Here is a 16,435-nt window from a genome sequence, read left to right as displayed (position 1 = left end):
AGTATAGACACGGTTGGCCATTCAGGTGATTCTGGCCTTGAACGCGGTCTCTGCGAGGGCGTCGAATACGTTATCAGAACGACAATGAATCTACAAAATGCACTGTTGCAATTTTCTCATTAATTTTAAAACAGAGCGTTCAGTGGCCATAGGTGATCAATGTATTGTTTCCGGTTTTTTTATGATATCCTAATAAACACTAAATAGGGGATACATCTTATCATATTATTATGGAAACGGTTTTAACTTTTAGAATTCGCAGGGAGATAGCGGCCCGCTCAGCTGATCGAGCGTCGCTTCTATTTTTTCCCGGAGCCATTATGAATGTAGAATTTATTTTTTTAACCAGGGTGTTCTGGGCAAGCAGATGCACCAAGTTAAACTAATAGGGTAGCGTGTTGAAACGGTTAACAGTGCTGCACGACGCGTCGACACAAACACACGGACGCGATACGTGACGTGGCAGTATAGATAAGGGTTAGATTGTAGTACTCCTTTGTCTTCTCTACAGTCATTGTGTTTGTGTGTTGTTGTTCACATCGCGTCCTTTTTTCATTTTTTGCATAGCGTTTTTGTTTTAATGATCAAACAAACATTCTCGGTCATTGTTTAATAGACGTTTTATTTCAATACCGTGCGGTGTTGTGTACACTTGTATTTATTCAATTGATATAATATAATAATATATCATATATTATGAATACCATTAATCCCAATCAACTTGACAATGGAACTTCTGGTACTATAAACAAATATATAATTTTTTAAAGTACATATGGCTTAATTTGATGTAATTTTGCTTTACAGGTGTTCCAGGAAAGAAAAACCAGAAAAAAAGTAAAAAATTATTTATTTAGTTTAAAAGATTGTTATTAAACTAGAGTATACATTTAAATGACCCGTAGATCCATTTATTTTGATTAACAAATAAGTCTATAAAGTTGGCCACACATACTTGTGTACTAGTCTAGTATACTTGTGTATAATTGGAACTTTGATTATGTTGTTATTACACAACTTGTGTATTCCATAACTATTCTGTTAAATTCCTTTGACTCTCTTTTTTTTACCAACAACCAATGGAATCTATGAGTGACTGAGTAAAAATAATACTTTGCTTTACGATTAAATACTTCCCATGTGACTAACATACATAAAAAATATTGATTGATTTTTGGCTGAGTACTGGCTTGTTAATTATGCACTATAGAACACCGAAGATAAATTAAACCACATATGTGATAAATATATTATAAGTATTACTCTGATTCTACAATAAAATTGAATAATAAAGTAACAGACATATAAATATTATCATTTATTAAAAACTAATAATCTATTGTAAGTATCTAGTATTTAATATATACTTGGCATTATTTCACTCCAGGAACTTTTCAGTTTTCTTGCTAATCTTGTCTTGTTTTATCTTTCTTATAGAAACTATGCCAATTAATCAAATTATTTTATTAGCTTTTTAGTTTATTATTACTATAAATTAATACATTTTATATAAACAAGATCCCAGATTTACTCAATATTATTACAGGCTATAAATCAGCACTAAACTGAAATAGCTTATTAAATTACATCATCATCACAAATTCATGACTATTAATTGTAGTGATTGAATCGTTGATAAAAATGAATAATAGAACATTAATTCAATTTAGCATTATTATCAAGAAAAATTTAGTAGCCACTATAGAATAATATTATAGCCACAAAACAAAATATACCCACCATTGACATATATATTATAATAATATTATATTAGGTCAATGATACCCACAATACCAACTTGCTTAATGAATTAAAATCACTCTCCGCCTCAACCTTAACACTTGTTATTACTCAATAATTAACAATCTATTTCAAAAGTATGATTTCCAATTTATTAAACTAAAATAAATTATTAAATAATTTAACACCAATATTAAATATCTATTTAATATCTTTATTAATTTATAAATTAGTAGTATGATTATTATTTTAGATAATATTAATTTAATATTATTACTATTAAAAAAAGATCTAAGCTTATCACATACTAGATAGGTACTTATTATTCTTATAAACTATAAACTCTAGTACCATTTTACTAGTAATTTAGCAATGAATTATAAATTTTGTGTTTTAATAAATTTTTGATCAGTTCTTAGTTACTTCTACTTCTCACTACTTTGAGGCATTTTTTTTTATGGTAGATTAGCATCGTTTTATTTTGTTTTTTTTCTCATGTCTAATATATTAAAAACTAAATTTTGATCATTCTTTATTTATATAGGTCTTCAACAAGATAATTCAAGTATTAATGTTGAGGAAAGTCAAGGACAATTAAATTCAGGTAATTGGTTAAATTGTTGTAATTTATGATAAGATGTATACAAACTTTTTTCAAAGGACGTGATTCACATCTTTTTATATTTTTAATATTTGTCTAGTTAAAAATATAACAACATTTCTCTACGTCAAGTTGTAATTATGGTATTTAGGAGAATACGAGAATTTTAAGTTCTATAGCCAAATTTCAAGATAATATCAAATCATTTCCATAAAACTATTGAACTTTGTTGTTTGATAATATTTTATTATATTTTATTAAAATAACAAGTTATTACGGATCTGAAAAATATTTTCTTCAAATTGTGAAATAGGTGTTTAAGTTTAAATATTAATCTAGGAATCGTAATTTTGATTTAAAGGTTAAAGATTATGTATACAATAATATATTTCAGGAATAAATTACCATATCTAGGTTTAATTAGAATATTTTATAAAAATGCAAAAATATTAACTAAAACCTACCCTGAATATAAAATTAGTTTTTATTTTTTATTATTTATAGCAGATTATCATTATTGTTTAATGAATTCATAAATCTGAATTTTAGGTATGTAACTATGTGTTACAATCATACATGTAAAATATAATTGAACAATATATAACCATAGTATAGATTAAATATAACTGTTGAAATATTTTTTTGAAGATTATGATTAATTTATCTGTTTTATAATTTTTAAATTGTTACTTTTATTTGTTTTTTTCAATATTTTATTTTATTCATTTTTATGAAACATCATATTTTCCAAAAATAAAATATTTTTTTTTTATATTTATGCATATAAAAAATTATTTTGATGAAACTATAAAGCATAAAAACATCTTATATTTAAGATTTTAGGCACATATTAGATATAAACCTAACTGGTCTCTAGTAATAACATACCAGTACTCTGTAAAATATTTATGATCTTGACATATATTTTATTAAACAACACGAGATATTTATTAAATAGAACAAAATGACCTTCAACAAATATCTCAAAGTAAGCCAAATACAAAACAGCAGACTACACAGATACAAGATAAACCAAAGGAAGCAAATCAAAAACAAAACCAGAAAGAGAATCAACCTGCAGAGATTAAACCAACTCAAAAACAATCTGAAGGTAATATATAATGAAAGAACAATAATAAAATTGAAAATGGATAGATCAGTCTAACTTACATTATTTTTGTGTATCACAGTTATGAATTTAATTAAGACATGCCTATCTATTTTATATAATAATATTGTATAATTAATGAACAGTATTATTTATATATTTTTCCTTTTAATATAATTAACTACCATTTTATGTTAAATAATAATCTATCTGTTATGCCACAATCACCTACAACTCCATGTAATTTAAAATCACATTTAAGTATAATATTGTTTTACTACTTGTATAGTTATGTTTAATTCAGATAATCAACAAATTGAACAACAGATATCAATATTTAAGAGTAAATTACTTATTCCTAAAAGAAGAAATCATAACACTGGAGGTTCTATGGGACGTGCAACTGAGATTGAAGTGAATCATCTTCCTCTTAACCTTGACGAATTGTACAAGAAAGTTGTTTACCACATTGATGTACAATTCAAACCAAATTTACCAAAAAAATTGCTTAGGTAATTTAATTAACAATAAATGAGTATCAATATGTTAAACATCATTTATTCAAAAATTAATATCTATTATATTTCATTGTTAGTAAAAATGTGTACTTAAAACAAAGATAAAATATTCAGATCGATATTCATAAAGTTTTACATTTTATTAACAATTTACCATGTTATGTATGTATGTATAATTATTTTTTATCTAATAGACAAAAATAACTACACTATAAAATAAATATTATTTATTTATGCATACACTATGTATATATATATTTCGTTATAGAATTAATTTTTTGTGTATTATTAAATATATGACATATTTTATCTTTCTTTATAGAAATGCTTTGGAAGAATTTAATTACAAAAATTACCCAAAAATTAATTTTGCATTTGATGGACAAAGAAACATGTATACTACAAAAGAAATAAAAGAGGTATGGTCATAATTTTGTATGTCATATTAAGATATCACACCCATAATTGTTTTTGTCTTTCTACAATTGTGATACAGCAAATTTATGTTAAACAGTTCACATTTAGCTTTGATAGTTTTGATATTAAAGTAATTTTTCACCTATTATTAAACTTCAGATGAAGTCAGTGGATTGATATAAATATTATGAAGAACCATTTGTTTTTAATGTACATAGATTAATGTTGATATACCATTTTTATGCACTAGTGGAGATTTACTCTTTTGGGGTTGTTTATTTATTATTGTAATATGATAAAGTAAACATAATTAAACCACTGATAATATATGATATTACAACAGCATTGTTTGGTTTCTCTGATCTATGCTCTTATTCAGTAAAACCAATTGTTGTTAGTTTTAACATAAAAATGATGACCTATTATCAAACATAAATTTAAAAATTGTTTTTTCTGTATGCCTATGAAAATTTTAAATAGTATATTTAGTGTATATCTTTCATATGCACAATTTACATTAAAATGAGATATCATAAAAAAATCTTATACCTATAATGTTTTCAACTTTAAGTTTAATAACAAGTCAATTAACTTTAATATTAAAGTTTCTAGATTGGTATAACTGAACGCAACTTTACCATCTTGCACATAGGTCAGAAAAATTAAACAAATAATACACTGTCATCTCAAAAGTATAAAAATTTTCTGGTTTTTATTTTATGTTGATTTTAAAGCAAGTTGTATAAAATAGTATGACAAGCTCATAAGTTATTTATGAGTTATAACTCTTAAAATCTTAAATATAAAAAAATACAGATAATTTTGTATTACGTTTAGGTTTAATAATAGATCAATTCAGTTAAATATTAATACAAAAAAAGCTAAATGTTTATTTTTGAGTGAAAATGTGCCATTTTATAAACTTGCAGTCAGATATAAGTTGTTGGTGAAATGTCTTCTTAATAAATTATTATTGAACTTAAATACTTAGTAATCAATAATTTTCAATAATTAAATTGCCATTTGAGAACTGAAATATAGTTGATGTTGTATAATCACATTTGTTTTAAATATTAATTGTTTTTGTATTAAATTATATTTTATCATTATTTAATGTTTATACAAATATTTTTATATTAATGCTCATAAAAGCATTACATATAAATAGCTAAGAAAAAAAAACCATATTTACATTTTCAATAAAAAAAATGTAATGATTTTACTGTTTATATGTAATTATTTATTTATGTTTAGAAAACTGATTTTGTTACGGTTTTAAATGAAGAAAATAACAGTGCTGTGGAATTTATTATTGTCACCTCAGTTGTTAATATAATTCCAATGAATAAAATTAAGGATTATTTAAAATCTGGATCATCCATTTATCCCTTAGGTGAAGCATTTCAAGCATTGGATATTATTTTAAAAAACCGACCATTTTCATTAAGGTTAGTAAAATAATGTTAATATATTGTTTATTAAGAGGATTTCATATTCGCATGTTGTTTCTATCACAATAATTGTTACAATTATTGTAACAGCAAATTTTAAATTCTCAAATTTTGAATTTTTACTACACTACCAACTATATTAGATATAATTTTTAGATGAAAATAAAAAATGTTTAGGTAAAGATTTTTTTTAAATTTAAAAACGAATTGAATGATTTTGAAATAATAAGGAACCATTTATTATTTAATAACTTAATTTTAAACTAAAATATGAAAACTACTTTGCTCAAACATAGTTAATAATATTGTCCTCTACAAATTCAATAATAAGTAAATTTATTCTAATATTTAGTTTAAATATATCATATTGAATCTCAATGCATTATGTGTATGCATGGAAGTACAAAGTTCTCTTAGTAACTGATTTCTTTTTTATTAGTACTAAATAACATCTGAATCGAATTTTCCCACTTCATGATTTTTAGCAATGTATTTGAACAATTATTTATCAGTAGGTATTGTCTTATTAATCCAAATTAAATTAACAATAGTTTTCTAAAGATGATTTTCATGTACCGAATTTTAACCCAAGTTGTTATTTTCCTATTTTCATCTAGTGACTGTATCATGCCATTTATAAATCTATCATAAATTTCTGTTAAGAGGATGTCACACCCGTATATGTTGTCTCCGTCTTACAATTACGTAACATAGCAAATTGACGCTCAGCAGATCACGTTGAGCTCCGTTAGTTTAAAAATCAGGGTGAATCGACTTATTATGAAACTCGATGGTAAGAATATTATCTGTGTTCGTATGTTGGTTTTTTACGATAGTTCAATTTTTTAGCTAGTAATGCATGCATAATAAAGCGTAAATTAAAAATATTCATAACTCACTAAAAACTGAATAATTGTAAAAAACCAATATATAAACACCGATAGTTCTTACCATCGAGTTTCATAATAAGTTGATTCACCCTGATTTTTAAACTAACGGAGCCAAAAGTGATCTGCTGAGCGCAAATTTGCTATGTTACGTAATTGTAAGACGAAGATAACACATTCAGGTGTTGGCGTGTTGCGTTTTCTTAATGCTTATTTTATAAAATATGTTCCTATAGTAAACAAATAAAAGTCTAAATACTGAAAAAGCTTAAAAAAAATGAAATGTTAGTATTAATTTGTATTTAACTCTGATTTTAAAGTACTTAGGTTTTTTAAGAGCATTTATTAAATCTATTTTGTCACCTTTGTTATAATTTTATTGAAAATATCTATAATAAGAAATATAAGAAGTATGTTATTGTAAGAAAAAATATTTTCTTAAAAAAAAACTGAAATAGGGTTCCTGATGTTTTTATTTTAAAATATGGTTTATTCAGTTTTCTACGTATTTTTAAGTATTAAATTGCAATTCATTTTAATTGTGTGTTACAGATTCACTAATGCCGGAAGATCATTTTTCCCAGTACCGCGTCATACACCAGTTGACTTAGGTGAAGGAATGGAATTATGGAAAGGATTTTTTCAAACTCCTGTTATGGGTTGGAAACCTTATCTTAATATAGATGGTAAATACTAAATAATATATAATCAAAATGCTTTAATACTCCTTTTTGAAGGTAGTATTAGGTAGTTACAAATTGGATGAAATTTGAGGGAGAGTGGGGAAAAATGAAAAATTCTCAGAGTTTTTAAAAATAATTGGGAACATTGAAGATTTTTTTGGAAAATTAAAAGTATTTATTAAATATTTATTTTGTACACTTTTAATTATTATTTTTGTTATACAAAAATGAATAATCATAGGCACTAAATATGCTCACCAAATAATATCATTATCATTTTATGAGAATAAAGTATTTAAAAATAATTTTTGCTTTTTATGAAGAATTTATTGACAGAAATTTTCAAATATTTTTAGTTTTTTGATAAATATCATTTAGAGGACCTGCAGACCCATCTGTTGTCTTAATTTTACATACATACAAATTGTATGTATGATACAATATAATACGTTTTACATTCACAATAATCCATTATAATATACTCTGTAATTTTTAAAAATATAATGATTTGACCTATCATTAAATTTAAGTCAGATTATTGTATGTATGGTTCTTTAAGTTGATATTTTAATTTTGAAATAAATAATGATTATTTTAAAATACAACAATATACAGTTTTAAAATACTTGTAATTTATTTTGTCATTAAAATATAAATAAAATCCAATGAGTCACTTTAGATTTCACATTTAAATTTTATAATAGATTAATTTATTCCAATTTTAAATATAACAGAATAAAATGGTTATTATGAATGTAAAATTGGTTATGTTGTACATTTGTAAAATGAAAACAATAGATTCAGGTGTGATATGGTCTTAAAACAAAATTTGTTATCTTATAACTTGAAAATGTAATACAAAATTAGGTTCCTTCTTCTTAGTTAATTCTCCTGCTTTATTAGTAATGGTTTATGGTTTTAGTTTTAAAAAAGTAACTATTAATTTAATTTTAATTAAAAATTCTAAAATAGCTGTCAATTATTTCCAAAAAAATTTTCTAACTTGTTTGATTTTCGGATAAGTTTATAATAACTTGTATAATTATTTGAATATCTTTAATATCTAGTATTGAGGTGAGCAAAGCAATTTAAACTTCCAATACCGATACAGTTTTTGTTCCTACTTTCCTACTCTTAAAATATGTTTATTTATTTTATTAATATCATTTTAGTGGCACATAAAGGATTTGTTAAGCATCAACCGTTAATAACCTATATTAAAAGTGAATTGCGTTGTGATCTCAATTCAGAAATGGATCGTAAGAATATCAATAAATTATTATGTTATATTAAAGGATTAAAAGTTGAATTTATGATTCCAATGCAAACACATACAAAACGTATATTTAAAGTAGTTGGTCTTCTTGATAGTGCTTCTAAACATAAGTAAGTACAAATTGTTGACAACATATAATATATAAATTATTGGAATAATGGCAAACCTAAACAATAAGGAAATTACATAATTTTTTTATATCTTTCATCATAAAACCTAGGATAAGAAGACCATACTCAGTTTACTGAAATAAAAATAATTCACATAATTAAATGGCCACATGCTGCGCTATGACTACTAACTAATATTTTAAATTTAAATAATATAATGACTAATTCAATTAATTTTGAAGTATTATTTTGCATATTTTTGTCAATTTTTATCAGCTTATTTTATCTTAAAATGAATAATATTTAAACACCCATTTTTATAGCTTTAACTTCAAAAAAATACATTAATAGTAAACAATTTTTATTACTAGAACTTTTTTTTTATCAAAAAATAAAACTAGTATTTAGTTAAACTGTAATATAATACCTAATAGTTTGACATTTTTTCAATTTTAATTTTTACTAAAGTAACAAAGAAAATTACATGATGTAAGTAAAAAAATAACAATGACATGATATTTATAGATTTGAGATAGAGGATCCTGTTAAAGGCAATAAAATACTTAATGTAGTGCAATACTACAAGATTGCACGAAACTATGTTATCAAGTATCCAAATTTACCTTGTTTACATGTTGGCAACATTAATAAGAAAATTGCTATTCCAATTGAAGTAAATATTTATTATAATATATTATAACTTAATAGTTATTAATTTATTACTTAATAGTTAATACTTATATATGTATATAAATATTAGTTAATAATTAATAGTTATATTTTTATATTTTTGATAGCATTAAATTGAAGTTTGATTTATAGAATTATTTTAAAATAATTTTGTCTTTTAAGTAATATTGTTTAATATATTTTTTAGTTGTGCATTGTTCAAAAGGGACAAGTGTGTTTGAAAAAATTTTCTGAAATGCAAACTGGAGCTATGGTGAAAAATGCAGCTCGGCCTCCTGTAGAACGACGACAAGCTATTGAAAATTCTATCAGAGATATTAAATTCAACCAAGATCCTGTATTGAAAGAATTTGGTATTGAAGTTAAAGAAGAGTTTGCTTCAATACCAGCTAGAGTTTTGGATCAACCTTTCTTGGCATATGCTCAAAATAGAGTAAACTTTAAATTTTTTTTGTAAAATGTACTTTTTTGATAGTTGTTCAATAGTTGTTGTGAGCTATGATAACTTTGATAACTTATACCTACACACACACATATATATATAAAATAACATGAAAAGGATTGTTGGCCTATCCAGGTTAGGTTGAATATTGGTATAGTTGATAATTATATTTTTAATATTGTAATACATGCAATTTAATGTAAGCTGGAAATCATAACAACCATCAAGATGACTATGAAAAGACATTTGGTATATGTATACACATGCCAAATAATATCGGCAATCTTAAAATAGCGTTGGATATTTTTACAGACCATACCTAATCATTAATCATTTATGCATAATTATTGTACTAATAGACGTTCTTTGTTAGGAGAGCTAGTACTCAAACCAGTTTTGTTTGTAGCAACACATCTCTAATTACAAAAATACAGTAATATTTGAACTAGTTTATTTTTCAATTTATAAGACCCTCAGAAACATTTCATCAATTATCAACAACCATAAAACTATGTTAAAATTATTTATGACTCCATTCATTGATCTGTACAACTGAATATACGTAGCAAAATAATCAATAATTTAACAATTGATCTGATCAGTGCAAATTTTAATTTCAATTAAATATTACTTAATTTGTAAAGTTCAATTTCAGAGATGTTTTTGTAGTCATAATTTGTATACAATATGTTTTGATTACCAGCATTTCTGTGTCACTTAATAGTTAACCCATGTTAAAAGTTTTAAAAATATTTATTTTTCTAACGGGATATCTATAAATGCTTTAAGAATGTGAATGTCTAAGTATTTTAATTATTAATAATATTAATAGATTTTTAATAACTCTTAAAATTAGAAGAATTAGAAAGACATTGTCTTATTAAATTGATTGATAATTTATTCTTATGATAAAATGCATTGCATTGTAGTTCAAACTTTACTTTTAAGATCTTATTATTAAAAGACAAAATTTCTAATTTTTGAGTATTAAAATACCATATTTTGCATTCTAACTTCTTCTGTTCATTATTTAATTTTTATAATATGTAATGGATCACAATTATTTAATAATTCCCAAGATTCTATAAATTATCAAAATTGTTTGAAAATGTGAGTATAATCTCTTCTTATATCAACTAGAACACCAACAATAAAATCAGTAACTTGAACACTATAATATTTATTATTTTATAATTTCTATCTAATTTGTGCTTTCAGAGTAGTTACTAATAAAAATGACAACAATACATAATTATTATTATTATTATTATCAATTAAGTAATTCTAATAAAAGAATAATTTCACCACAAATATATTTATACATTTTTTAGGAAATTAAACCAAAAGCTGGTATTTGGAAAGCAGAAAAATTTTCAAAACCTGTGCATATTAAAAAATGGGTTGTATTGAATCTAGAACAAAAAATTAATATTCCATGCATAAAGTAAAATGTTTAATGTTTTATTTCTTAAAAATTACTTTTAATTAATTCTTTGTTTTTATTTTATTTTAGAAACTTTGAAAAAATATTGATGTTAAGTGGTAAAGACTTGAATGTTTCTATAAACCCGATGGATCCTGTGATTAACAATTTTTTGCCAAGAAATAGTCGTTTAGATGATTTGAAGACCTCACTTCAGAACATTTTTAAAAAACTAAAAGCTCATAATATAGAATTAATTATTGTTATCATTCCAGATATTCCTGCAGGAGTTTATGGTAAATAATCAATTTACTATTAATGATTTTATGAAAGAGGAAACTAATTCTGCTAAATCGAATCTGACATATTACATGATTAAACTGTTTACTAATATATTAAATAAATTGTAATAAATCTTTAGTAATCTTTAATAGTGGAAGTGTTTAGTTGGTTTGATAAAATTGTTTTTAAAGACATTAAATATATTATTAAATCATTTTAACAAGAACTTGATCATGTTTTAGCTATTATTAAACAAAAATCAGAATTGGATGTTGGTATTCTTACACAATGCATTAAATCTAATACTATGTTTAATATGAACAAAGGAACAGCTTGCAATATTCTTATGAAAATAAATTCAAAATTGAATGGAATCAATCATACTCTTTCTGACAAAAACAGGTAAATTAAAATGTGTTTTACTTGAGCTATTCAAGTTTAATAACAGCAGAATCTATAGTTTTCTTTTGAATTATTGTTCTAATAAATCAATATTATAGTTGGAATTAAAACCAAAATTATAAACTCTGAGATAATATTTATATCTAATTACAATACATTGCGATAAAAATAAATACATTTTCATTTTAATTCAATTTCTATGAATACTTTGCTTTTTTATAATCCAGTTTTTTTTGTAATCTTACAGTTGTCAGTACTCTGATCCCATATATGTCAGTAAATTGAGATTACTGTAATTTAAAATTCTCATTGCTAGATGAGTAAACTTTATTTAGATGGGCATGATTAAAAAAAATCCTGAAAAATCGATTGGCTGTATTGTAAGTTTTGAGTGTGCTACAGCATTGAATAGTTAGGTCACTTTAATCAGTGTGGTAATTAAATTAAATTCAGTAGGTAATAACTCATTAGTCATTACAATTTTATTTACATATAAATGATTCTGAGGGGAAATACTTAATCAGCTTCTATTTCTAAAGATATTTTTTAATTTTTATATGTTATAGCCTGTAAGTAATTTATTCATCAATTAGTCATACGGTAGGTTGAACTAATTTTTGCCAAAAAGTAGAACATAGATTAATGTAGTAATTATTATAAAAATCTATCATGTAATATTGTTATAGACTTATAAATCCATACCAATGTATTATAAAAGAGTATAAATAAGTTCATAGATTTGTGGTACAAATAGTTAAAATTAGTTTAAATACTTTTAAGTTTCATTGAAAATAAAAATTATATATGTAATGGCAAAAATTCCCTACAATTAATATTAATTGTCGAATTATAACACCTTAACTAATCCTTTGAGAAAAGGTTTTTCACTTATTTTTTAATATCAAAACTTGTCAAATTCTTAACTTAAAAAATAAAATGTTTATATTTAAAAAAAAGTTCATTACTTTTATTGTTGAAATTTTGATATTTTTATTAGAAACACTTACGAGGAACATAGTATTACATTTTCAATTCTTTTAATTGAGAAGGAAACTTTTATTAAACATTTATAGAAAATAAAACTAAATTCCGCTTAAAAACTAAAAACAATACTACTAAATAGTAAATATATTTTGTTAATTTAGTATTTCTACAGCTTAAAGATATTTTAATAACTCTCAATGGAATAAATATAATTTAAATTATGCTTGATATTTATTTTTTGTTTACTTTAGTGATTTAAACAAATTAATAAAATATATTTTTTTAAGTAGACAAAATTGAATAATAAAAGTTTCACTTCTAAATGAATAAATAAAAATATTTTAAATTTTATGTTTTATCAAATAACATTTTATGATTTAGACCACCCTGCATGGTTGGAGCAATTATTTTTGGAGCTGATGTGACACACCCATCTGAAGAACAGACTTCTGTTCCATCAGTTGCTGCTGTAAGTATAATTCTATTTCAAACTGTTCAAGTAGATTTAAATATAATTTTCAAGTTATAATAGAAGTTAAATTTATAAATCAATAAAAAACATTAAATATTTTTAACAAGTTGTATAGTTGTAAATTATCTACCTAACAGATTTTAAGACACAAACATTTTTAAGGTTGTTGCTAAGTTTAGCGAGCAATTATTAATATTTACTAAAGAAAACTTAAGAGTTTATTGTACTAGTCTTCAATTATATCTTTTATTATTAAAATATTAAATACTTAACAAATTCATTTTAATTTAAAATTTATAGACATTCAATGACTTTTTCATTCTAAGTTGGAAAACTATAATAAAAACAAGATAACAAGATAATAAATTCATATTTCTAGATTTATTTTTTATAATTAATCATAGACAGGTTAATTATTTATGTTAAATAATCACTTCTTTTCGTTTTTAGTGATTTTTAAAAAGAATTTAGAATATTAATTATACATTTCTTATATATTTTAAATTATACTTAAATTCCTAATTTTTTGCATGAAAGAAAAATTCACTTTGAAAAAAATATATAAATAACATTACATTTAGTATAAAAACAAATCATTCCAATAATATGATGAAAAAAATTATCAATTTTCAATTACCCAGAAATCAAAATGAATTTGTTCTAAATTAAATTGTTTAATCATTAAAAATTAGTTCAATAAATAATATCTTTGATTTTCGATTAATATGATATTTATAAAAGTACTAATTATACATTTACACCAAATAAATAAGATCTCAGACAAATAAAAGATAAACCCCATCAATTAACATTTCAAAAAAAAATTAAGAATATTTTTCAATAACTATGATGTTTGTTCTTATTAATATTTTTACAAAATTGTTTAAAATAATGTTTTCCCATTTTAGGTGGCAGCCAGTCATGATGTTAATGGAGTCCAATATAATATGGAATGGCGCTTGCAACATCCCAGAGTAGAAATAATTCAAGATCTAGAAGATATTATTCATAAACAGTTGCTAAAATTCAAAGATAAAACAAAAACTGTGCCAAGGAAGATATTTTATTTTAGAGATGGTGTAAGCGAATCTCAATTTTTGCAGTTGTTGGAATATGAATTGGTTGCTATTCGTAGAGCTTGCCTTAGACTCAATATTCACTATAAACCTTCAGTGACATTTTTGATCGTTCAAAAACGACATCACACTAGAATGTTTCCAAAGTACAGCTATGACATGGACGGAAAGTTTGCTAATGTTCCTTCTGGCACAATTGTGGACACTCAAATTACACATCCAACAGAAGTTGATTTTTATTTATGTAGCCATTCAAGCATTCAAGTTGGTTACTATAGTTGTTATATGTTATCTTATAGCTTCAAAGTTGATTTATTAATTTTTTTTCATTACCAAATTTTTATCTATCAAGGGTACATCCAGACCAACCAAATATCATCTTATATGGGATGAAAATAATATGACTGAAGATCAGTTAGAACAACTGACATTCTACCTCTGTTTCACGTTTGTACGATGTACTCGTTCTACTTCTTATCCAGCACCTACATACTATGCCCATTTGGCTGCATTTAGAGCACGGTCTTATATTGAAAAGTTAGTTATTTGTTTACAATAGAATATTATTAAAACAAAAATGTACTTTATTTTTTGTTTTATTTTTATAGCAAAACCATCAACATCAATCGTTTAGATGACGAGCAATTCAAAAATAAGCTGAATCATTCATTCTCAGTTGAAACACCGATGTTTTTTATTTAAACATAATTTTTTTTTAATAATTACTTTTCTTTAAATATTAAATATAACTATATTATTACTCATAAATACAGTAAAACTTGCTTATTACTTGATTATCTTATTCGTTTTTAAATTATACTCCATTAAGAAAATCTATTCCATCAAGTACTGGTTTTGCTCAAAAATTTCCGTTATTCCTAATTTTGTTTTTTTTAATAGACGTCAGCTATTGGGAGGTTTCACTAAAGTCTTAACTAATTATATATAAAAAAAAAAAAATCAAGCATCTCAAGTAAGTTTTACTGTACCTAGATTTAATATTCATATATTAGGTTTTTTTTTTTTATACTTTTTAGATTGTATTCAATTTTACTTTCTTGATAAAGTCATATTCCTACTTTATATATTGTAGTCAATTTAGTTTATTGGGATTTAATTAGTGTTGGTAACCAATCTGATGGTTAGCAACCTGCAGTCACTTACTACCAGCATGTATATCTTTACATAATCACCAGTCCTCTTCAACTGATACTGAAACGATTCTGTCTGATCTTGAAGATCATCAGATCGTACTATTGGTTGTTTTACATCATCCAATTAACATAATATTTTTGTTGAATGTAACCAATTAGTTGGTTGTGACCTCATTTTATGTGCTGTTTATTTTTATAATTAATCACAATTGAACAGATTGACTTATAATCAAGTAGCATATAATTTTTTTTATTAATTTAATGGTTTAGTAAAATGTAATGGACCTTATATTGTAACTTATATTAATTTCTTTTAACTCAGTATTGATTCATTAAATATTTAGTGATGGTTTATGCAATTTGGAATTAGTATTTAATTAATTTCACAATTGTTTCACTGTTTGATGATAAATACATTTTTAATTACCTATTTAAGAAAAAATCTATGAGTAGTTTTAGTAAAGGGCTTGCCTTACAATTTTTACTGTGTGATTTTAATGAACTTTTTTTTTTGTAGTTAACATTAAAAGAAATTTTCTGTAAAAAAAATTATACATATTTCTTTTAGAAGCTATAATTAAATTTAGTACTAGTGGATTTTGTGTGATTTTCTTTGTACCTTACTTTTCGTTTTCTTTTTTGTATTCAACAAATGATACATGTATATTTTTCTACCTTAACTAAATATTTGCCACTTATTTAAAGGCTTAAACAAAATT

General features: G+C 23.8%; 1 protein-coding gene across 1 annotated transcript; it reads left to right on the top strand.

Annotated features, from left to right (window-relative positions):
* The first annotated feature begins 647 nt into the window (after positions 1-647).
* Positions 648-15,264, top strand: LOC113555745 (protein argonaute-2-like). The gene is made up of 18 exons (XM_026960267.1): positions 648-739; positions 808-837; positions 2,285-2,344; positions 3,300-3,459; positions 3,728-3,961; positions 4,290-4,386; positions 5,639-5,832; positions 7,275-7,408; positions 8,578-8,791; positions 9,317-9,464; positions 9,669-9,914; positions 11,255-11,367; positions 11,437-11,642; positions 11,871-12,030; positions 13,396-13,483; positions 14,395-14,826; positions 14,915-15,099; positions 15,171-15,264. The coding sequence occupies exons 1-18, from the start codon at positions 697-699 to the stop codon at positions 15,262-15,264; spliced, it is 2,838 nt and encodes a 945-aa protein (XP_026816068.1). The 5' UTR covers positions 648-696.
* The last annotated feature ends 1,171 nt before the right edge of the window (positions 15,265-16,435 follow it).

Source organism: Rhopalosiphum maidis, chromosome 3, assembly GCF_003676215.2.
Source record: "Rhopalosiphum maidis isolate BTI-1 chromosome 3, ASM367621v3, whole genome shotgun sequence".
NCBI classification, from domain to species: domain Eukaryota; kingdom Metazoa; phylum Arthropoda; class Insecta; order Hemiptera; family Aphididae; genus Rhopalosiphum; species Rhopalosiphum maidis.
The sequence above is the reverse complement of the archived record's forward strand: the minus strand, read 5'-3'. Positions and strand labels throughout refer to the sequence as shown.

What these genes read in the sequence shown, in the direction of transcription:
- LOC113555745 (XM_026960267.1), top strand. Translation starts at nt 697, where the DNA reads ATGAATACCATTAATCCCAATCAACTTGACAATGGAACTTCTG. An exon ending in AACCGACCATTTTCATTAAG is followed by an intron (nt 5,833 to 7,274) that starts GTTAGTAAAATA and finishes TGTGTGTTACAG; the next exon opens with ATTCACTAATGCCGGAAGAT. An exon ending in CTGTTCCATCAGTTGCTGCT is followed by an intron (nt 13,484 to 14,394) that starts GTAAGTATAATT and finishes TTCCCATTTTAG; the next exon opens with GTGGCAGCCAGTCATGATGT.